This window comes from Manacus candei, unplaced genomic scaffold (genome assembly GCF_025592945.1).
Source record: "Manacus candei isolate 608988 ecotype Guabito, Panama unplaced genomic scaffold, ASM2559294v1 h1tg000015l, whole genome shotgun sequence".
NCBI lineage: Eukaryota > Metazoa > Chordata > Aves > Passeriformes > Pipridae > Manacus > Manacus candei.
In genome coordinates, this window is record NW_026138063.1 from 15,511,775 (window position 1) to 15,535,676 (window position 23,902).

Consider the following 23,902-nt stretch of genomic DNA (forward strand, 5'->3'; position numbering starts at 1 on the left):
CCCCCGCGCCGGGCGGGACCCGCCGCGCGCCGCCCGCAGCCAATCCGCGCCCGCCGCGCGCGCGCCCCCCGGCGGCCCTCGCCGCCCGCTGCGGCCGCACGCGGCCCTGCCTCGCGCCCGCCTCGGCCCCGCGCGCGCCGGCCCTGAGGGGAGCGGGGGGGGGGGGACACGGGGTGGCCGCGGGGCCTCGGCGGCGCCGGGCACGGGCAGATCCAAGAGGAACGGAGCGGAGCTGCGGCCACCTCGCTTCCCAAACGGCACCTGCCCCCCCCGCCCGCCAGGGAGTCTCGCTCCAGCCCCTCCGGTCCCCTCCCGGCCCGGGTTCCGGGCACTGCGGACCCCGGGCGGTGCAGGACGGGGGTGCTGCACCGCGGGGCGATTCCTGATGTCTGACCATCTTAGGGAAATACCAGGGGACACGTGTAATCCGCATTTCGGCATCCCTGTGATCCTGCACAGTCCCGAAACACCGGCAGAAAAAACACGAATATGTCAGGATGCTCTAGAAGGGCTATTGGTTATATGACTTCTGGAGCGTAAGGCCTCCAAAGCTCACTTGCTGACGCCTTCCTGAAGGTCCAAGTCAGAACAGCACATAGCCCCATTCCCCATCCCCCGGCTGGTAGCAGGGGAGCAGACTCCATGTACTCCTTGGCGTGGATCAAGATCAAAAGCCCCGAAATTCTCCTTCCCCAGTACCAAGCGCAGCAGTGCCAGCCCCTGTGCACACCCCCAGCCCTGAGGATCAGCTCTAATGTGTTCTCCCTCATAGGGTCCTCAACCAGTATCAATAAAGGCATTACCTGGAGACTTCGCAAAACTCAGGTGTAACAGGAAAGTTCCTACATCAAAGCAGTTCTTAAAATAGTCAATAAGCCAGAGATAAAACCCAAGTGAAAAAGCTACACCAGACTACATCTTAAAATGTAAGAGAAACAATATAAGAGATAAACATATACATAAACCATAGATAAACCATAAACAAGAGGACTAATTAATGAAAAGGAAATACATATTTATCAGCCAGCGTGGCTAGTTTTAATTTTTATGATGGTTGCAGTATAATTCATGCCAGAAAGCAATAAAGTATAAAACAGAATAAACCTATTTGCCTCCCAACTGTCTGATTCCAGTAGCCTCTTCTGTTACAGTACATCAGCCAAATCATTCTATTTGCTGTAAAACAACAGCAGAAAGTAGCTATCACTCACTAATTACGCTGTGTCATACTGATCAGCTCACAGATTCCATTTCAGGCCAAAAATATGCTCTGTCCATTTTTATTTTTCTTCTAAATGTCACTGAGCAAAAGACTGACTGTCATTCCATTCTAACAACTGCTTTGCTGAATTATTTTTCCCAGCTAATTCAAATAGGTATCCTACACTCTTAGGGAATAATATGTCAGCAAAATGTACCTATAACCATCTTTTGGAATGGGACACCATACTAATTCAATAACATTAAAGTTTGCTAGATGCAAAGACTGGGGGTGTTAACACAGATTAAAAAAAACAGATTGTCTCTAAGGAACAACCAAGCCCTGCATTATGCAATGAAATGTCAACATCTAAATATATTCATATTAAAAAAAAATTAAAGGAAATGTAAAGCAAAGTATTAAAGGAACTAGTATTACCCAGCAACCACTGAAGCTTTTTGGTCTGGATATCATAAAACATAGGAATCTTTTTGTGCTCTGCTCCAGTGAGTTTCAGAGGCTTAGTTTTAGTGTAATTGCTACTATGCTTATTTTTAAAATCACTGATCTCACACAGCCCAGCCTGACCTGGTTGGAATGGTGGGTTCTCACCTCCACTGAAAATCAAACTGCTTCTGAGATGCAAAAGGGTCAATGTTCTGACTCATGGGCATACAAACCCATTAGCTGGACACTGATCCCAGGTGAAATAATGGAAAGGCCCCTCCATACCCCAGTTAATACAAAGTACTGAATGAGGACAACATGATCTGCTATAGGGTTACCCACAGGAGCCCTGCAGTTGGGGTCCAGATGGGCAGGGCCCTGGCCAGGCGTGGGCTCAGCCTGGGCTGGGGACCAGCACAGCCCTGGCAGTGCGAGGTCACGGGAGATGGAAAAGAACTAATGCAACTGAATGTGCATAAAAACTTGTCTTCTAGAAAGAAGATATCTGCACACATCGGTGAAGAAACGGTACAAAAACACCTGCAGCCACTTCTGGTATTTACAAGAGCAGGAAAATATTAGTGATAGTTCAAAGAGTACTGAAAGATTATCCAGGGAGCAGAAAATATGCTGACTTAGAATATGGAGCTTCCACATATCAGTTTATTTAGCTTCTGAAACAAAAAAAAAAAAAACCTGACAAGAAACTGGATTACTTTGAATAGGTACTTAAATATAGAAAAGAGATCTTGATAATATGACCTTTCCAACCTTGCTGGCAAAGGCAATGATATCCATTTGCTGGAAACTGGAACTAGACAAACCTAATGTTGACATTTCCTGACTGTGAGGGCAATTAAATATTTAAATACTTTATATCAGGAGAGATACTAGGTACACATTTGCTTGCATTTTAATCATGAGATTAGATATACTTTTTAAAGACAGCTTTTAACTCAGCTTTGGAAGAAATCCAGTTGTGTGTGTCAGATGGTTACTGAAATATTTGAGTCGGTTCCACAGAGAGAAATGAGTGACACTGGTGGTTCTGAACATAGGTGTCTGACCATTGACAACTTTGGGCTCACCTCACAGACCATTCAACACTAGGAATGCTCCTCAGAAACAATTTCCTGTTTCTCTGGAAAGGCCACTTGATCTGCATGGCAGATCTTTGTGTAATTGGTACAACCAATTGTATTGGTGCTTCCCAAAGCACAACAGGAAGATAACCACCTTGACTCACTCTCAAGAAAATAAGGTATGATGATGATAAAAATGTAAACCATTTAACACAAAAAAAATTCCAAACTTTAAAAATTTTAATTGTCCAAACATACATGCTAAGTTCTTTTAAAAAATTGTCATGCAGAACTTTAGGCAAAAAATAAAATATGATGGGAAGCAAGATTGCAGTCGTACAGTACAGAAACTCTACAGAGGGCAGTTCTTCAGCCCAAGTTAATTTTTTCTTGTGTTGCTAAAGGGAATTTCACTTTGGCCCATGGGAGAATTCCTGAAGATTAGAAAACCACCCCCTTCTTTTATAGTTTGGGTGTAGGGTGGACCACAGCATGACACAACTTTGGCACCACTTGGATAGCTCCCTGGGGCTGCTGTAACCTCCACAGGAGCCTGCCCAGTCTCGTTTCAAAGCAGCTTTTGAATTGCAGGAGACGTATGCATCAGGCTCAAATCTGCTGCTTTATCTTCAGCTAAGTTTTAAGCTGGAATTAGAAGATACATGATAAACTCAGGAAAGACCAACTTCAAAAATACTATGACTGAGAAATACTTTCCACTTCACTGTACAAAATACCAAGAAACATAAGACACACATTTTCATGAGAAAAAAAATAATACAAAAGACTTCCCACTAAAAATGAAAAAGAAAATGTGTGTCATTGTGAGAGTAGAAAGACTACAGAAACAGTTCTTGTGTTTGGGAGTTTGCCAATGCATCAGAAAGGGCTGGTAAAAATGCATTCATTGTGCAGAGCCCCCTCACTCTTGAAAAAACTCCTTTATTCACAGAGACAGGATTCTGCTCTCATATAGCACCATAACTCCTGTGAAGTCAATGGGAGTTGACTTGCATTACGCAGAGGAGACTTTTGCCCAGATATTCAGCATTTGTTTACAGTAGGAACAAGAGCCTCTAACTATTGTTGAAAACTATTTCACTGCTTATTTTTAATACAAAGGGTTCAAAGCGAGGAAAGCTCAATTTGTAGGAATTTCATAACTGTTGGGGTTTTCATCCATTTTATAACACATGCAGTCAGAGTTCAGTTTCAGATTTTTGTTTTCATGGACAAGTAAAAGAGCTTCTTAGTTAAAGCTGGTTTGAGAGAAGTTTATAAAAATGAGGTATCTGTCTTAATTGCTAAACATTTTTCTCTCCTCTTGAGCTAATACTTTGTAAACAGCATTTGAGTGAAGGACCACAGGCAGATACTGGTAAGGTCTGTCTGTGCTGCATCAGTGAAGTACTGGTCTGATGCAGAAAAAAGCAGCTGGGCAAGACAGCTGGCATTAGTTGATGGATGTCTCTGGGAAGGGAGCAGAAAGGGCAGGAGCAAACGGGAACTCATTTGGAAGAGGGGCTAAAGAGGGAAAATGAAGCACAGGAAAGACAGGGTGAGGAGTTTGGGGCTGAAAATTAAGTTTAACGATGAAAATCACATTAATTATCAAGTGCTGCTGTAAGAGAATAGTCCCTCCTCCTCTCCCTATTCCACTGTCCCTTCCAACCCTGACTGTGATTTTTAGCATGTGTTCATTTTACCCCATGATGACCTGATTAGGAGAGCTGAACTGAAAGAAAAGGATCTACACAAGTTTAGTTTCCTGACTCAGCTCACAGGGGAGATCAGGACAGACAGTAGGAGGAATGGGACGGACTACCCCTTTCAGTAGCAGCCCACAATTAGATTGGCAGAACCACATTCTGAGTTCAGCAGGGGACTCGGGCAGCAAGCCAAGGAGAAAGCCAGCACTGGCTAAGGCAGGAGACTGAGGCTGAAACGAAGAGTGTATGAAGACAAAAAACTGTTGAAAAATTGATGTTAGAGGCAATGAAAGGCCTAGAGAAGGGAGGTCAGGTTTGGAAAGAGAAAGAGGGTAGAAAGCAATTGCAGGAGTCTCTATCCTTGCTGGAGCGTTCTGTTCTGCCCTTGAAGACATATAAGAAAATACTAAATTTCATTATTCCTTTACCACCAAATTTTATGATGCCAATTTTGAGCTAATATGCTAATATGTCATTACTTTCTGTTATCACAGAAGATGACAACTCCTTAATCTTATCAGTAATCAATGCATGCAGCAAAAGTCTTTTGCAGTCATCGAATCTTACTGATAAAAGAAGTGGTATCATGCTGACATGATAGTTTCATCATAGTACTGACATGTCTCTAGGTTGTTAAAAAATGAGGAAAGGAAAATATAATTAAACAACAACAACAAAGACAAAGGAACACCTGTAAATTAGAAAAGTCCTGGAAAAGAAACCAGTTTTTAAAAGTTGGCTAGTACACAACTAAAGACGAGCAAGAAAGACTCATTAAAAACTTTTCCTCTAAAAGTGATACCTACAAAACCAAAAAGCTTTGGAAGACAAATTTTAATTTAAATTTTTCTTTTCTTTATCTGATGTGTCTGTTAAGATATCTATCACATGAAAGTGTTCATTTTTTTTGTTCGGTTTCCCTTCTGCATCTACATTTTCCCACTGATGTAAATTTAGTCTATACAATGCAGCAGTTTGTGCAGATGACTCTGAAATACAATAGGTTGCCCCTTAATTGACTTAAATGCTACTGAGAAATTGTCCCACGATGGGAACTAGTATTTTCAGTTTTCCCAGTCCAACTTTCTTCCCCCAGTCAAGTCACTAATTCCCTTAGTGATCTTGATCAAATCATTTGATTTAATTGTACCCATATCAAGCCAGCTGGATAACTGGAGTAAAAAGCAGCTCTTCACTGAAAACCAAATACTGTGTCAGAACTGTGCCTTCTCCAGAAACCAGACACGAGTGAGAGTAACACATTTCCCCTTGGGACCACTGTGAGGGAGTCAGGCATTCCAAATGTGTTTCAAAATCTAAGATGGGTTCAAGTTTGGTCTTGAAAGATATTCTTGCTAATCCAGTAATTAACGTGCTGGTTTTGCATAGAATAAAGAATCTTAAATATTTAGAGGCCTATTATTACAGTGTTTTTAAAAGAGTCACTATTTCTTAAAACATATTAATTTACTTGTTCACTTCAAACAGACTGGATCTCAACTGTTATGTTTTTTAAACTCTGGTGGCTTACTTAATGAATGCTTGTGACTCACAAGGCCTATTATTAGTCCTTCTGAGCATACATTAGCTAAAAAAAAATTATAGCAAGCCAGCTTTTATGTACTGTTTAGCAGAAAGTTCACAGTATTATATAAACCATTGAAATGTAGTTCCCCTTTAACTGTTAAAATGTATTGTAATCTACTTGTTTTGGGTACGTTCTGTTTTACTTCCTAATCCAAATAGTGTGTGTTACATACATACACCTTAGTGATGGTGACATCAAACTGAAGTTATAAAAATATTTAATATTTAATGGTGTATAGGAACAGTTCTTAACCAGTCTATTTATCTGAGGTTATTTATTAAGTCTTTGTGAGTATTTCTGTCCCTCCCTGAGAGCTAGAGTTGTTAAAAAGCTCACCACCTTCCTCCTCTCCTTAACCACAAATGATACTGCAAATGCTCAGCATTTTTTCCATCTGTTCCTGATAAATTCATTTGTAGGGAGTATCCCTATAGTAAGTACAATTGTGGAATGTCCACAGAGAGTCACAAGGCTTACAAATTGAGATAATGTCCACTTTTTATGCTAGGCAGTCAATCTGTTTATTTATATGATTTTGAAAGAAGAAGTTGAAAAAAGAAGAACTTTTGAAAATGGAAAATGACAGTCAGCATTTTCTTTCTAGTCTGAATGTGTGGGAATTCCACCATTACTCTATTTTTGGTCTGACTTTTTTACAGCATTTTTGGTAAGATTATACTACCTCCCTACAGCAAACTATCAAATCCTTTTAAACAAAATTATAAACTCTCAGTAGTTGATTTTGGTTGATTTTTAACTATCTGTGGTTTCAAAAGAGCAGTAGATACACTTTGTAGTCTATAACACAGGTTTATAAATAAATATTATAGGAATAATATAAAAGAATCAGAGCTACATTGGATCCATATGCCCATTTCTTTTGATTCTACAGACTCCTGCATGTTTAATTCCCAGTAAATGCTAGCAGATTTTCCCCAAAGGGCCACCAATAAAGGTTTTAAATTAGTTTTAAAATGTATTTTCCAATTTCTCTCACACTTAAACAAGCAGATACAACAGGCCTCCCTTTTCATTGCTTCCTAATCATAATACAATCAAAAATGTTTATTCTGCCTCCTACTGCCAGATGCAGTCCTTTAAAAGGAAACTATACTTAAACCAGAACATTTAGCTGATCTCTATATACTTTAAGGGCAACAGTGGTTATTACAAGATGATGGTAAAATACAGGTTTTTTAATACATAGTGGCTGGGGAAGGTTTTTTTCAGATTCATACTGCAGACAAAACCAAAAAAAATCCACACTTGAGTGCTCACATAATAAGCAAAACTGCTGTATCTTCTCCACATGCTGGGAGAGATACTTCCCATACACAAATGGAAGTGTTTTGAGTAGAAGAAGCAGGATATAGTTAACTGAAAAACTGAAAGAAAACCCTGTCAAAATGTGGTCTGTTATAATCACAGATACCTATAATCACAGAGCCTATGAGAAAATAAAATCTTAAACTACAAACAAATCATATTAAAACATAGACTGAAATGTTCTACAGTCTTTTTTATTGCAGTTCTCTGTTGCTGTAATTGTAATGGGCACTTTGTGCTCTAATACCATCAATCTTCATTTTTTATTTATCTGCTAAATTGTTTGCTATCAGAAGAAAGACAAGCTACTTTACAATAAAAGCCCATCTGCATAGATGGGCAAACATAATTGCACATTCTAATGCTCAGGCCAAAGACATATTGATTGTAACTGAGAGATCTATTTGTTAACAAATCTGGGGCCACAGGAATGGATTTTTGAAAATATAATTCCATAACAGGAATAAAACAAAGTACTTACAGCCATCCTAAGGAGCAAACCTGGTTGTGATTTCTGGCAGAAATCACAGTGCAGTTTCTGTGTGTCAAAGGTGATTTGTGAAGCTGGTGAAGGAACTGTACTTCCCATGTGCTATGGAGACTGTTCTCAGCATTTCAACACAAACTGAGATAGCTGGGCACTGCACTGCACACACCTAGAGTTTTAGGGCTGATGTACAGATACTGTCCTTGCACTTCACGTCAAGCAGGGTTTCTGAAATTTGGACACAACAAAGGTTATTAACAAGGTTATTAAAGGTTAGTAATGAATACTTGAAAGGAATGACTACCCTGTATAACTATAGCAGAAAAATAAGAGTTAAATTGCATTTAAAACACTCGAGTGAGTGCAGAGAAAATGGTCATTTGTGTAAACTGTAGGCAGTGAATTCATACTCTTAACACAATGTATGCTGTAGAGCTGATTTCTCAAATCTATTATATAATGCCCCAAACAGTGTTCAAATAAATACCACACCAGGAAATACTAAACATCTGCCTTAAGTTTGACCATGAAATACAATTTGGTCTGTTCCCTCCTCTTTTGGTAATTGTCAAGTGGTTGAGATGATCTCAGTGAGAACAGATTTTTTGCTAGATTCTAAGTCATTGTGTCAATACCCACTGTGAAGTCAAGGTAGGGCAGCTACCATATGTCTTCTAAATATGCATTCTGTATTTTAAAATATTCTTAGAAGGAGGATTAATTTCAAAACTTTGTATTAAATTAGGTCACTTCACTTAATCATTAATAATTCATATTACCAAGATACAAACCTAGTTCATCTTATCTACATCCACTGCTGTGTGTATACATACATACATACCCTGAAGTAAACTGGAAGACAAGTAAGCCACAAATTAGAAACTCTGTATTTAGGTGGGAGAGGAATTGTTTATGCAGCATACGAAACTGCCAGCAATTATTGCTAAACAATGTTCTTGATCACAGACCTAAGAAATTCTGGATTTGGGGGAAGCCAGTGGGGATTCAGGTTTCGTGTCTTTCTGCTATAGAAAGGGCGCCAACAGCAAAACCACATTTGCAGTCTCAGCTGTTAACTTTGGAACACTTCGTATCTCCGTGCAAAAATAATTTTAATTTTATGCACTGCATTTTTTTACAAAGCTTTGAGTATTCTACTTCTCTCGTCATTGTCCTTCCGTTTCAATTACATTTGGGGCAGACTTCTTAACCTGTGATTAATGTGCAGGTGGGAAAGTAACACTGAAGAGTTAATGATGAGCCAAAGATTGTATTTATTGTACTGGCTTTTACTTTGCTTGTGGCTTATGCAGAGATTGTACATGCATGTATTATCTGAATGGCACAGCAAGCTGTACTACCCTGTCCCTTCTCCTGCAGCCTTCTGGGGAGAGGGGAACAGCCTGGAGAAGCACTGACCTTTCTGGAGCAGCAGCTCTGGAGCAGAGGGTGGGGAGGGCAGAGGCACAGCAGGCAGGAACGCTGGAATGAACAGGGTTTGCTGGCAGCAGGGAAAGGGCTCAGAACCAGCCCTGGAAATAAGGGTGTTTCTCCAACAGGGAGCTGTGTAAACTATGTATGCATTAGGAGGCTGCTGAAAGCTGCCCAATTGGAAGGCAAAACTGAGGAACTCACCCCGTAAGGCACAACTGGCCAGGAGGTTACTTGCAAACTTTTTAATCCAACTCCACTGATAAGCCTCAGCTTTCTCTGTAAAGAACTCTTGCTTGTGTTTGTTGTTTTGTGTGCTAATATCATCTCACTTCAGAGATAGGAAGCTTTTGGGTTCTTTCAGCAGGTTCACTTTAAAAAAACCCTGAGTTGGTCTGCTTTAAAGCCTTTGGTGACTACGGGGTCTGTCAGTTAAAAGTGATAACTATACGATATAATATATGAAAATTATATTTATGAATATGTAAATAGAACAATCAGCTAAAAATGCTAATGACATGCATTATGACCTATATTCCCAACAAGAGTAAATTTAATTTCTGAAATCAATTTAACCATAATACTTCTACTGCAGATTTTTCTTTTCTATTTTAGTGCATTCTCTGTTGAATTGTTGTTCAACAGCAGTTTAGCAGCAGAAAAAACACAGCAAGGTTCATTTAAAAACTAAACCTAGGAGGTAAATTTCCAGCAGTGGATGTCTTGAACAGTCACATACGATCTCCATTATTAATGATACAGACATTTCTCCTGGTTTTAATGCTAGAATTGTAAACTCTGAAACAAAATAGAGTATCTTATTTTCTAACTTGGTTTCTGTAATACCAACAGAGATAAAATCCCATTGTGACATACATACTCTTCTGTTTCCTAGACATAAGATTTCCACTTCTTTTGGGTCAAATCATACATTATTAATCAATTTCTAGAGAAAATTATCTGATTAAGATTCCTATTAATTAAAAAATTCCTTCTTTCATATTATTCACTTTTCTAAGTTTCTGTGCAGTTTGAGTCAAGTAGTGCTGGGTTCAGTACACTTCTTGTTTTGTTTTCCAGCTACTTATTTCAGAATAAATCAATTTGGCATCTGGAAATCTGAAGTGTTTTGTCACTAGAGCTTATGCCTGTTGCTCAAATCAAAACAGAGGGGGACCATGTTTTTTCAAAAGGGTATGTCCTCCCATATAGTTAAAAATATTTTTTTCTTTAAGACTTTTCCCTGCTCTAAAAAGGGTTAACATTAAGCAAAAAGTAAATAAAAATGCTGCTTTCTGAACTCGAAGTAGCAGAACAGCCAGAAAAATCCTTAGGGTATCACTCAGAATTACAGATAAGCATCTGTGACCACAGAGACTCTTGTAAAAAAGAAAGTATTTTTTAATTGAGTTCTTCTGAGCACATATACTGTGCTCTCAAGCTGTTTAAGTGCCTCCTTGTGTCTCCCTCCCCATTGCTTTGCTTCTTCAGTGAAATGAAAGCCCTTTAAGTTGACAAAACCATTTGTTTTCACTAGAAACAGAAAACTATACAAATGACTGTGCAGTAGTCTTTAAATTGCATGTTGAGCAACTGAGAAATGGGTAGGTAAACCATCCCTCTGGGGATGGATACACAGACATTCATTGCAGTCAGCTTTGTGTGCACCATTAAGTTGGATGTTGCAGTTCTTGCCTGGTAGTTGGAGGCTTCATAAATGTTTTCACTTACTATTACAAAATAAATTAGTTTCTTCTAAACAGTCCAAATATTTTCATATCACCTAAGTGACCCAGAGATATGTGTCAACGTCTGAAGCATTATTTCTTCATTCTCTTATCAGCTATATAAAGGAAAAAACAAATTAATAGAGGGTTGCTCACTTGATTTACTATAAGTTAGAAAGTATTTCCAAGGGAAAAAAAAGATTCAGACAGCATATCCTCTCTTGCTATTGGAAGAAAAAAAAAAGAAAAAAGTCATTGTTCATTTAAAATAATAGCTTTTACAGAATGGGTCTATTTTTTTTCCTTACCGGAAGATTGCAGGAACAAAACACAATTAATGCATTTACTGCCACTCCTGATTACAGTGAAGATTTAAGGTCCTGCATATCCTGTCTTAACTTGATTTTAAATGTCTATTTTTCAGATAATGTCAAGATCATGGTCATTTCAGAACAACAGTTTACAGTCTGGAGTGGTGACTGTTCCATGGATCTCAGAATAACAGATTATCCCTGTGTCCATCCAGACACAAACTAGAAGATGTTTGCTAATACAGTTCACTAATTACAATTTCCTCCCCCTCAAAATTACTAATTTCCATTATTGTTTCAATTTATAATTTTCCAAATAAAAACTTTCCCTCTAGTTAATCAATTAGCCTTACATAGCTATGATTGGGACAACAGGCTGAAGGGGTGCCCAGGATTTATGCTTTATTACTCCACAGCAGATAACTCGATCACACATGTCTGGTCCCAGGCCTATTAGCATAATAAAACTAAGAACCTTGTGGTATAGTATCCATGGCCAACCTTTGACTTCAGACCTTACCATCTTCTTCCTCTTCTCACTGAAAAAAGATAAGCAAAATATCTAAGAACTTGTGCTCCACGTCTGCTTAGAGACTGCTCTGAAATCACTCCTATCAACACCAAGGACATGATGTACCTGCAGTAACTCACCAGTTTTGAGGGAGGCCAAGTGTCAGAACTGATGTGTTCACTTCAAATGAGCTCAGTTTCTTAAATTTGGTAAATCTCAACATTTAAAAAAAAAAAAACAAACAGAATATGTGGAATCCTGAAAATCAGGGTCATATTTTATTCAATAGCAAAAGCAGTTAAATATTTTCCTTGCAGTAAGAGATCAGCATTCACAACACCAGCAACTTTCATGTACTTGGAGAAGAAAGTAAAATTTGGTTAGGGATCACCTGAGGTCACCCCTGCCTGGAACTGGGTGTGCTTTCTGGTACATATCAAAATTTGAAAGTGAGTTGGTCCACACATTGACTAGAGCAGATTCTGCCAGCACTGCCATTCTGCAGAGCCTTGTTCCCTGCTATTAGTTTTATAGACCAAAAGGAGCTGTTTAAGGTGAGGAAACTGTTGGCAGCAAAATAAACCAGCTTGGCAAGAGATCAGGAGGTTTCAATCTCTTGGCAAGAAATCAAAGTTTCCTCCCTTTCTTTGTTTAAAACACTTGATCCACTATTCTCTGTACAAGGCATATGGAAAATTCTGAAGAGATTATCCATTTCTTTACTCTTTTCCCTGCCCAGAACGGGTGTAACATAGAGCCTTTAGAAGGACCAAATATTAGAGCACATACTCAGTTTTAGTTCTCTGGGAGTAGATCCTGCATTAGGGTTATGAGTTCACAAATTATAGAATTATAGAACTTTTCATCCAGCATCTGTCACCACGTTTTCATCCACATCAAAAAGAATATAATGTTTTGATTTAGTATTGACACAGAAAGATGGGGAGAGGAGCAAAAATGTGAACTGCAGAAGTGGGAAAATCACATGGAGCACAGAATTTAGGAAAAACAGTATTTGAACATTAATCCATTGCTTGATTTAATGGAGTAGAATTCTCATTATGGGATGAGAAACTACTGATTGTTAGGTTGTATCAGACAATACATCATTATTGGATTATTTTAAGCAGTGTACAAACTATCCTTACAATTTAATAAGAGCACATTTTCTGATTTCTTCCCCTGTACTTGATGAAAAGATGCCACTGAGCAATACAGCTATAGAACACAGCTGCCCACATTTCTTCAAAAAGTACTGAGAATGTTGCTGCTTTTACTATTTATCAAATAAAACCAGATGTGAGTATCGAAAGATACATAACTACACAATCATTACACCAACTCTCAGAGAGTTCATCCTTTTTAGTCTGATACCTTAAACTTGAAAGGTTTTATGCAAGAGTGCTCTGACAGCTGATTAGTTTGGTGCTGGGTTCCAGATTCCAGCACTATCATTTCTCACTTTCACTAAGTAAGCGTGGGAAACCAAAAGTTTACATACTTGTACATGCTGTTGCCAGCACAGCTTAGCTGTTGTAATCAAATATCCAGCATTAAGTCTTTGCCTTCACTCTGGGCAGCAAGATATGTAGATCAGTGTCTTCAAACCTTACTTAATATTAGGATGAATATTTATTATTATGTGGATGCTGATTAAAATAGCCTGCACCAGTGATACATTTTATTTATAGACATGTACAGTAATTGTACTAAGGAACTGATGTGAGTTAAAATATCTCGTCCTTGCTTAAAAAAAATATTTCTTAAATTATAGCCTAATTTTTGATATATGTTGATTTCATATTTTTCATCTTTTTGGACACCAGTTCATTGCTGATGTCTCATTATCTTCTCAAGGTAGCTCTGTTTTTACCAACTCCATCAAAGTTTTGGGGCCAAAAATAGCCTCTTATCTGTTTGCAGAATTGCATTAATGTATCAAGTTCTAATGGGGAATAGCATAGAAGTCAGTCTGGAGGAAGGAAGGAAACATACCTTGGAAAGAATAAAAAGAAAAAATTCCTGTATTCATCAGAAAAAACTTCTTTGCTTAATGACTATTTTCAAATCAGCCTTGTAGTTCTTGCATAATTAGGATAGATTAAAACAGATTTACAAGCCAGATACCATATTTGAGATTACTATTCTGCCAATTGTCCTGTACAACTTCAACAGAGTTTCCTCCTGTTGTTCATTACATCCTGTCGGTATTATGTTTTGGGAATAGAATCAAAATTCTTTGGGGCTTGTTTGTAAATCAGGCATCTCCCTCCAGTTATTGCAGAGAAACAGGCTAAATTGGTATTTGGTACTAGTGGTTCTTCTTTATGATCATGATGTTTTTGTTACTGATAATGATAAAAATGATCCATACTTTTTACTATGAATCTAATTCCTTCAGACAAGGAAGGGCACAAACAGGAATGCTTTAGGGGCCTCCCTGTTGCTGACATTATCTCACTGGTTCCACTCTGATCATCCCTGTCTATCAGGAACCAGCTTTACTGCCACTGGATCCAGAGAAGCTGTTCCCAACAGTGGGACCAAACTGACTCCATCCATTGGGCAATGGGACTTCTTTTGCTTTGCTTTCATACTCCCAAAGCCACTTCTTGCTTACATGCTGGTGATGTCAGAAGCAACCACTGTGGTGATATGCTCTGCTCTACATCCTTCTGAGAAGTCCAGGCTATGGAAAAAATTTCTTTGTAGTTCCATCAATGTATTTGCACAGACTGAACTGTAACTAAGCACTGCAGAGCAGCAATGCAATTAAAAGAAACCTTTCACCGCTGTCCAAAAGGTGTTCAGTGGGAACAGCATGTATTGCTGTAGGAATGCTTGTGGACAGGACTGATTAACAAATCTGTTCCTACTTGCAGTAGCCCTTTTACTCCAGCGACCCAAAAGTCCCAAGACACATCTAGCACATCCCATGTCATGCTTGCATGAAGTACTGCAAAGAAAACATGACTGAACATTCCTGTACAATAGCTGTTTTTTTAAACAGTTACTCCACTATTGTTAACTGAACTACAAGTTATGACAAGTGATATATCCACAGTCATCCCTTTGGCATTCTTTATAAAAACATGAATCACGGAAACATTCATGGTGAGGAACTCCCATCGTAAGGACATGTACACAGTGTGTCGTTCAGCCTCGCTGTATCTTTCCACTCTGTAAAATGTAACTGTCAGAACAACTTCAATGAATTGTATAGGCCAACATGTAGGTTTGGTGAAGAACAACTGATAAAGCACATGCCAGAATTAATTAGTTATGTTTAACTTCACATAATGCTTGTGCACAAAAGAAAAATGAAAATTTTCTTTCTTTTTAAGTCATTCTACCAAACACCACAATAGCACCATATTGGTGTACATTAACCAGAAAACAAAACACTTGGAAGGACTGACCTACTAACAAAGCTCAGACATTGAAAAGCATGGATAAAGAGCATACACAGGATAAAATAACTGCTAAACCAGACTGTGCTTGCAGGAAAGGGAGGAATTAACCACTGCAGCTGCCCTGAAGTTGTCAGAGGGATAGGAATAGACCTAAGATACCCAGAAGCCCTTCCAAAGAGACTCATGGGGTTTTTTTTTCCCATGTTTCTCCCTCCAAAAGCCTTTCACCACTTGGAGTAGCACTTGACTGCAATGGTGTTGACAGCTATTGTTTATGGCACCTTTTGTCTGTCCAAACTACAGAAGTAACATTAAGTTTCTCTGAAAGTTTATGGGGCTTCATTCAGAACTGTGCCAGCCTTCAGGAGGTGACAGAAGAGGGTACACAACTGGGGTGAATGTAAGGACCATATGCTATGCCATATAAAAGGAAATGAACTTAAGAGAATGGTGCTACCTACAGACATCACCAGGCATTTTTTCCCATGGATGAAGGTACTTGTATTCCAAGAGACACAGTGCCACCCCTGTGTTCTTGCTCTTCTTCTTTTCCAGGCAAGAGATGCCCACAAGATTTTCACTCCCCTATGAACACTATTTATTCACACTTTTGCAAAGGCAGAGAGGTAAGCAGTAAGAATTTTATACTAGCTCTGCTCAGGTTCAGACAGTTATATAAATGAAATTCAGAGAAATACCGAACGATTTCCTATGAAACAATTTTTTGGTCTATTTCTTAAAAATTAAATACTAGATTGAGAGGTATTTGCTGTAATAATGCAGTACCAAATCATAAAAGGTCATATGCTTCATTGCATTTGTTTTCAGTTTCTGTCCAGGCACTCCCCACTGTGCCTGTACAGCTCCCCAAGGCCACTGTAATGCAAAGTTTCAAATGCACTCCCTAAGCCACACTGACCGTAGGGGACCTTTGCCCATCACATTACATGTGTCAGATCTCAGACTATAAAGCACCGGTAATTTCTTCTATCTGCAGATTTCAAAATTGATGTGTTTGTCATTTGGGAAAAATGTATGCTTTGCTTTTAGCAGAAGTCCCAGAACTGGTAGGCTTTCCAGTGCTTTTGTGGTGCTATGAGCCACAGTTGCTAAGATATTAATTCTTAATTGAAATCCTATTATAGAGAAAAAATACTATGCATAATTAAAATACTTTTTTACAATTCATTACCGCATAAATAAAAGGATTTAAGTATTTTAGTATTAAAAAACTAATAATAAAAAGATAAAAATTATTGTCATAACATCAAAGAAGCAATTTATATTTTTTAAGGTAAATAACATGAACATACTCATTCTAATCATAGATGTGGATATTCAAATGAGAAAAATGTTACATATATATCATTAAGTGCTGTAAAAGCAACAGTATTTTAAATACAGTATTATAAGCATGTAATTTCTAAAAACTATGCTGATATTAAAAGTCCCTAAAACCATGCATCACTTTATAACTACAACTGCACATTTACAGGCATCTGCTCTAACTAGAGATCTCATCTTACTTCTGTTTTGCATCTGTTTATGGTTGAAGAAATAACTACCTCAAGAATTATGTTTGCTAAGATGCTCCTAACTGAATGTAAAGTTGCCTTCCCTAATACAGATGCTACCCCATAGCCTGGAATTTACCCACAGGTTCCAATCACTAAATCTGTTTCATATTGGAATAGAAAAGTGAACTACTTGCTGCAGCACAAGGTATTTATTGACAAAATGAGCCTTTACCATGAAACAACTGAAGGTACACAGTACCACTGAGAAATAATCTCTGTGAACAATGATCTCATAAGGTTAACATTAATGCCAAACATCATTTTGTCTCTGTGCTCAGTGAAATTAGTGGAATAATGGTAACAGGGATAGTATCAAAGAAAATTTGGACTTGAGATGCAACAGAAAGTTCTTCCTTTCATACCTCTCAGAGCCAGCAGTGTTCATTCAGTGTTGTCCAGCTTTAAATGATGTTCTTACAAGAACAGATTTCAAGCTGCTACAAATCTCCCATTTCAGGCTTGTACAGTTCAAATTATCAAGCAGTTCTAAGAGCTGTACTGAGTAAAACTGGGCAGGAAAGACAGCACTGGTAGTACAGTCCCTGCAGAGTGGCCAGGGCACTCTGTAACCTTACACAGATGGCATTTAATGCAATAGAGTTTGCAATTTAGTTTTTTAAATTAGATTAACACTTGAATGCATCTTATCTGCTGCAAAAAAGAGGCAGCCAAGTGAGACACCACAAAGCTGGCAAAGCAGGAAAAAGAGAGACAGCTAAAAGAAAAAAAATCGCAGTTTCAAATTACGTAATTTTCTTTTGCCACAAGAACTCAACTCACAACCACAAGGTTATTTTCCTCTCACAAATTCATCCCTCTTTTTCTACCATAAGCATCCAATGTCTCGATCTATACTTTTGTCTTGGGCCCTGATCTTGCAACACTTGCACATACATTCAAGTTTACTCACGTGAGTAGCATCCTTGGTTGCAGTAAGACAGTTCATTGAACATGTAAATCTTTTGGGATTGCTGGCTTTGTTTTGTTAAGGTGAGGCAGGTTGTTAAGTAACTTTGCTCCTGAAAGTTTATCAAGGAACTCTACAGTGGCAGGAAGAAGAAAACAAGCAAGCATTTCACAGATTCCTTAAAAAGAAGCTGAAGTTAATTTTTAAAGACCCACTGAAAATTCTAACAGGAATACAGAAATAATTTTTGCCCTGCCCCCCTCTCCATAGTGCAGAGAAGCTGTTCATGTTGTGAAGGAGAATTTTAAAAATATTAAAATGAGTATTTCAAACTAACACATTCTTCTCTGTCACACACTGTGCCAAACTGTGCATTATCAGACTTCTGATGTGCTACTTTGAATGATTCATGAGACACTTAACATTATGGTATCTCAGTGATACACATCCTGGGATTTAGAGACACCATAACATTTCTAAAGCTAAATAACCTAACGTTATGTGCCCATAGCATCCTGAATTCACACATCTCAGCATTGCAATACGTTTTGAAAAACCCCGACTTGCAACACCTGGTGTCACAGGGGATATGTGACTCAAACAAGACATTAAGTTCTGGTTCTGTCTGTCTATATATAACCTCTTTCCAAATGGGACCATGTATATAATGAAAAATTAGTTATGCAATGGAAAACTTACAGAGTATTGCTTTCTGGTTCTGGAGGATTTGTGAAACAGCATTTCTATGAATTTGAGGTGTATCAGTTCAGGACAAAAGTTTGATGCCACTAGGACTAACAGGTCTCTCCTAGCTGTAATAATGTGGTGGGGGTGGTTGTAGTTTCTGTGTAGTTTTGTGTTTTGCTTTGTTTTTTAAAAAATGTATATATGATGAAGTTTTCTGTCTTCATTTCTTAAATATATTAGCCTAATACCACTCTGTGAGAGTTTTCTGCAGATGGGAGCAATAAGAAATAAAATCAGTGGATGTCAGCAGTGGAAGTGCTCTCCTAAATCCATGCCAGAACCACATCACACTCCTTCCAACTTCCTCTGCTTTTCACAATCTTTCAGGATCACCCTTCTCAATTAAAAGATCAAGTCAGAATTCAGCTTATATTGTTTTAAACTCTTTGACAGAAAGTCTCTGCTCAAAAGGCAGACAATTATATGCTCATAATTAATGAACAGAATTATCCACTAATCCTAAGTAGCACTGTTCTTCACGATTTTCATTTGAACATTAATTATATAAAGCACTGGAAAAGCAAATTTGAAAGGAAAAAAAGAACAATTTTTTTTTTTTGCTTAGAACAACACACTGTATTACCAATGTATTTCTTAGCTGTGACTAAATCACTTAAAGTATTTAAAACTAAGGAGTTTTTGTTTATTGCAATGTTTGGGATGAGCTATTAGATTATAAATAAATACTAAAGCTATGCACATGACAGACCTGACTATAGAAGACATCGTATATACTGGTTTTCCTCTTCTAAAACAGATGTCTGGGTTCAATCCCAATGTCTCTGTAACGGAAGTCTTTGAGTTCAGTTGCCATATGAAAAACAGAAAACGGGGCATCAGCAACCTCCAGGACTCCAAGGAATGAAGCAGGTTCAACTTCCACTTTAGTCAATGGAAATTGTGGCTGGATGGATGACATAACCAGCAGGTAGGATCAGTTTTAGAAGTTGTGCAAACAACTACTGCCTATTTTCTTACCACAGAAAATCAGCAGGAGGCCTCTCATGAGTAATACACTTCACCAGTAGCAAGCATTCACAGAAATGTTTCCAATTAATTCAGTTTGGGTTGTCATAAAATTGAAAAATAAAAACACATCAAAATTTGCATGAGAATCAATAAACATTTGAAGATAGTTTCAACTTGCATACATAACCTTTCCACCATTACAGCACTTAACAGTATAATGCATTTTGCAACTACTGAATTAAAACCTATATTGCACTGAAATAAATGTCTTGTAAAAAGCCAATAACATATTGCTTTGGTCTATCTGTAGCTTAATTTATCACCAAAATACAGAAAAATTAGCAGGAAACCTGATAAAAGTATAAAATTGTCAAAGAGAATGTGTACTTACAAATATGTTTTCTTTGTGTATGGTATTATCACTTAAAAGAATACACTTAATAATAATAAATAAATGCTTTATTCCATTAGATTTGGTGCAATCTTATCTTCACTTCATGAAAATCAACTTTGAAAATAGTCTGATCGTGTCGTTCTTATTTTCTAATGATATGTAGAGTTTTCTTTATATTTTATGACAACTTGAACATATTACAATCAAACCATCCAAAAACTAACAGAACTTAAGAAAACAACAGACAGACTGGCTAACCAATAAGATTCCAAGTTTGACATGGTACGTGAGCTCCACTGTCTAACTGAGAATATTACTCGAAAATTAAAAAATCCTTCCTGAAAACTGCAGAACAAGGAAATGTTAGTAGAAATAACAAGAAAAAAGAAAGAAAACCAACAAATCATTGTATTCAAAACGGTAATCAGGCATTTTCAAAAGCTGTTGCCTCTTCACTCTATCACTGCTTTTTTGTATTCCAGAATTTCTATTCTAAGTTTCTTGGAGAAATACGGTTCTTCATTTGATACATCTCCAATAACACAAAAATATTATCTCCTTTGTTAGAACAAAGGCAAACAATACAGTCTATACAGCTGGTGGTCCTACACAGCCTGCCAATGTCACCTTACACTGGTTGGTTCTTCTCAAAGAGGAGCACTGAGTTTCTGACACAGCGTCAGAACACGGAAAGTTCAGAGGTGGTTTCTACTCTTTGACAACGATAAAATATTTACAACAACAAACAAACTCCTGACTTAGCTTCGCCTCCGTTGGCGTAACCTCCGGACTCGACCCTGTTGGGATCGTTCAGTTCGTCAAACAGTCCCGTTTCGATGATCTCCTCCTGCCAGGGGATAGGGACAGCCCCTGTGGCAAACCTTTTGAAGAACTTCTTATCTTTGTCATCAAACTCAATTCCTCGTACTTCAGAGAAGTCAGCAATGTCTCCAATATCTTTGGCATAGACAACTGATGGATCTGGCACAAATGGAGGGTCAATAAGGTTTGCCTCTAGCCTGTGGAAATTTATCGTTTTGAAGAAATTATGTTTTCTTGGGTCATCGTCTGCATTTCTGCAATAAAGCAAAGGTTTGTTAATCAGTGGGATGTTTTGCTCTCAGAGAGGTACAGGTGTGTCTGTGTTTTATACATGAGGGTACTTTAAAATAAGGAGATAGATATATATAATGCAACACAATTCCTTTTTTCCTAACCAAAGAACGTTGCATTGCACAATATAAGCAAAGCTGAGGAGCAGAAAACACTCTGATCCCATTACTCACTGCTCCACCTCTCAGGGTAAATCAGTCTGGGCAAGGTGCCATGCAGGAGCTGCAGTGCTGCATCTCAGATACCCCTATCCAAAGATACATTCCCACCAGAACTGAACAGAGAGCAGGATGGGAGGGGGACTCTGGGATTTACAGTCAAAAAATGGCAGTTCAACAACTGCCTCTGTATTAACCAGGATAAGAATATCTATCCTATAATCTAGGGTAAGAATATATATTAAACTCTAGGCTGAGGTACCCTGGGTTAATATATCTGGAGACTGACTCTGAGCAACAATAGGAAACTGGTGACAAATGACATTTCTGGTTTTATCTTAATTCAAAGCAGCTACACATTTACATCATAAAACTGTTATGTCACTCAAACACTCCTGCTTTTAGTGACTCTGTTAATGCAAAATAAATACTCCTACAAATGAACAAAGATTTTTTTAGGCAAGAGATTCACAAATTATGACATTAACAAAAGTATGTGTGCCACTGTCACAAAAACAATCCTTTATTAATATTGTTAATACCTAATTATAAAACCAAGAAAGGACTAAATAATTGTAAATGCATAAGTTAAATACATCTTATGAAAAACACCTGCAGACCTCAGGGAGAACTTTAGCTGTAAAAGAAACACTGAATTTTTTCACTGTAGACTCACAGAGACACCAGTAGGATATGGTGATGTTAAGAATCATCTGAGCCTCAAATGTGTGCTCACTAAAGTATGACCAAAGACCACAGTTTTTGAACTGTGCCTCTAGTGCCAAGGTATGCAAAGCCTGAGTTTTGAATTCTAGAGAAAAGAGGAGCAGACAGGAGCACTGTACTTTCCACCTATGCATTCTTTTTTTAAATGTATTTATGAATGCACCACTCTTGAAAACAGTAATATAGGAAAACCAAATTTGTCTGGGTTTCGGCCTCAGAAAATGGTAGGTCCTAACACATTGCTTTTGCTTTTCCCACTTCCTTACAGAATCATGCTGGGCAAAGTGCAAGCACTCATGTATTTCTAGACAATGTTCTATGAACAAAAGGCAATGCAAACATTCAGCAAGTCTTTTTATCTTTGCAAGTGTGCAGAAGCACCATATAGAAGTAGAAGATTTGTGTGACTATGGAAAAATCTTCATTTTTTTAAGGCCTCAATACTATGCATGCAGAACAGCTTCTCCAGCTTGCTGCTACTGCCTGTTCCTCCCATGCTGTCCTGCCATGCTTCCAGGCTGCCTTGGTGCTAACCCAGGCATGGCCAGGATGAAATCACCAGCTGCCCTTTTCAGCCCCCCTGCCATCATCACTTTGCACCTCTGGTACTGTACACCACCATGACCAGAATGCTAAATCACAGCCTGAAGAATGAGAGAAGCTGCCAGCCAGGCACGCTGGGCAATGAAAAAATGATATTTTCTACCCAAAAGAGGCATATGCATGCAATTATACAGATTAAGCCAACAGGGATCATGACCTCTGCACATATATAGTCTTGCAAAATCATCTCCTAACTTACCCAGCTAGTGATACCAAGTACCTGAGCAGCCTGACATGACTTATATATACTTTCACTGGTAGCCTGAAGTCCATTAGAGCTGCTATTCCAATGAACTAATGTCCTGGGACACTCATGGGCCAGTAGTACTGACATTCTACTGGGCAAATGCACTCACAGAAATTCCCCTTTATTTCACTTTTCCTTTCTGTAACAGAAACCAAAAAGCGCTAGAAGCTGGTGGAGGCTCCAAAATGGAATTGCTGCAGTGTTTCTCCTCCTGAAACAATAAAAAGTTAAAAAATGTAAAGCTACATGAATGCCATCTACTGGAACTGAGGCATCTTCCACGTAGCTGGAGGTGAACTTAAGCTCTTCCTCTGTGAACTGCCTTTTTACGTAACTTTAACAGGAAGAGCAAATGAACTCATACAAAGTTGGATAATTTTGCATTCTTCCATTAAAAAAAATTTTAAAAGTCACTTTACAGGTTTGGGATTTGAGATGTCAGTCCCAAAAAGCTTGAGTGGAGAAAAGGGGTTACATCTTTCCTTAGCTGGTGAAATTGAACCTTCAATAAAAGAGTGTTTTAAAAGGTCAGGTGTACAAAGTAAAGCTGTCTTTGAGCAGCTTTAACTTATGCAACAGGCACTTCTGTAGATAACCCAAGCTCTTGTTGTCCTTAGTAGATTTACAGTACTAATCTCTACAAAAGGATGAGCTGTCCTGAATAGTATTGCCCTGTTTAAGAGGTACATGCAAGCTTTTATTCTCTATCATGCCCAGGAAGGGAATACATCCTATTGCTTTCCTTCTCTAATTATGGCACTAAGAGTAAGGATATCTTAAACAGCAGAAAATTAAAAATAATATGTGCAGTTACCTTTCTGTGTACATTTCTCCCATTGCTGAGAAGGAATAGAACAAAAAGCAGAGAGAATGATGGTAAATGACCCTCTTGGCACAGGGGATGTGGTTACAGGAAGTGAATCATTGGTTGCTGGTTTTGCTTCAGACTTGCTGAATGAACTTGACCAAGTCATTCAGAATCTCTCAATTCATTTTACTCCTACTCTGAAATTTGTTTACTTCACAAAATGTTGTAAGTCTAAATGTCTGCAAGTATGCTGACTTGTAAGTTAGAATGCTCTACATGGTTTTGTGTTAAATTTACTTTTAAAATAAGCTTTTAAAACATCCTCAAATCATATAGATTTTGTATTAAACATACTCTATGAGCTGTTGAAAATAACTTTTTTCTGCTGCCTGGCGTAGTTGTTGGGAAAATTCATTAGGC

General features: G+C 38.2%; 1 protein-coding gene and 1 long non-coding RNA gene across 2 annotated transcripts in view; one reads left to right on the forward strand and one right to left on the reverse strand.

The window, feature by feature from the left end:
- The first annotated feature begins 162 nt into the window (after positions 1-162).
- LOC127468483 (uncharacterized) lies at positions 163-11,602 on the forward strand. The gene is made up of 3 exons (XR_007903576.1): positions 163-926; positions 10,352-10,465; positions 11,423-11,602. It is a non-coding gene; the product is annotated as an uncharacterized LOC127468483 (long non-coding RNA).
- Positions 11,603-16,789: 5,187 nt separating this feature from the next.
- The window catches only part of GRK7 (G protein-coupled receptor kinase 7), a 43,020-nt gene continuing 35,907 nt past the window's right edge, over positions 16,790-23,902 (reverse strand). Inside the window, exon 7 of the mRNA XM_051781951.1 lies at positions 16,790-20,903. Coding sequence (XP_051637911.1) covers positions 20,561-20,903 — 343 coding nt within the window. The 3' untranslated portion in view covers positions 16,790-20,560. The remainder of the gene's footprint in view (positions 20,904-23,902) is intronic.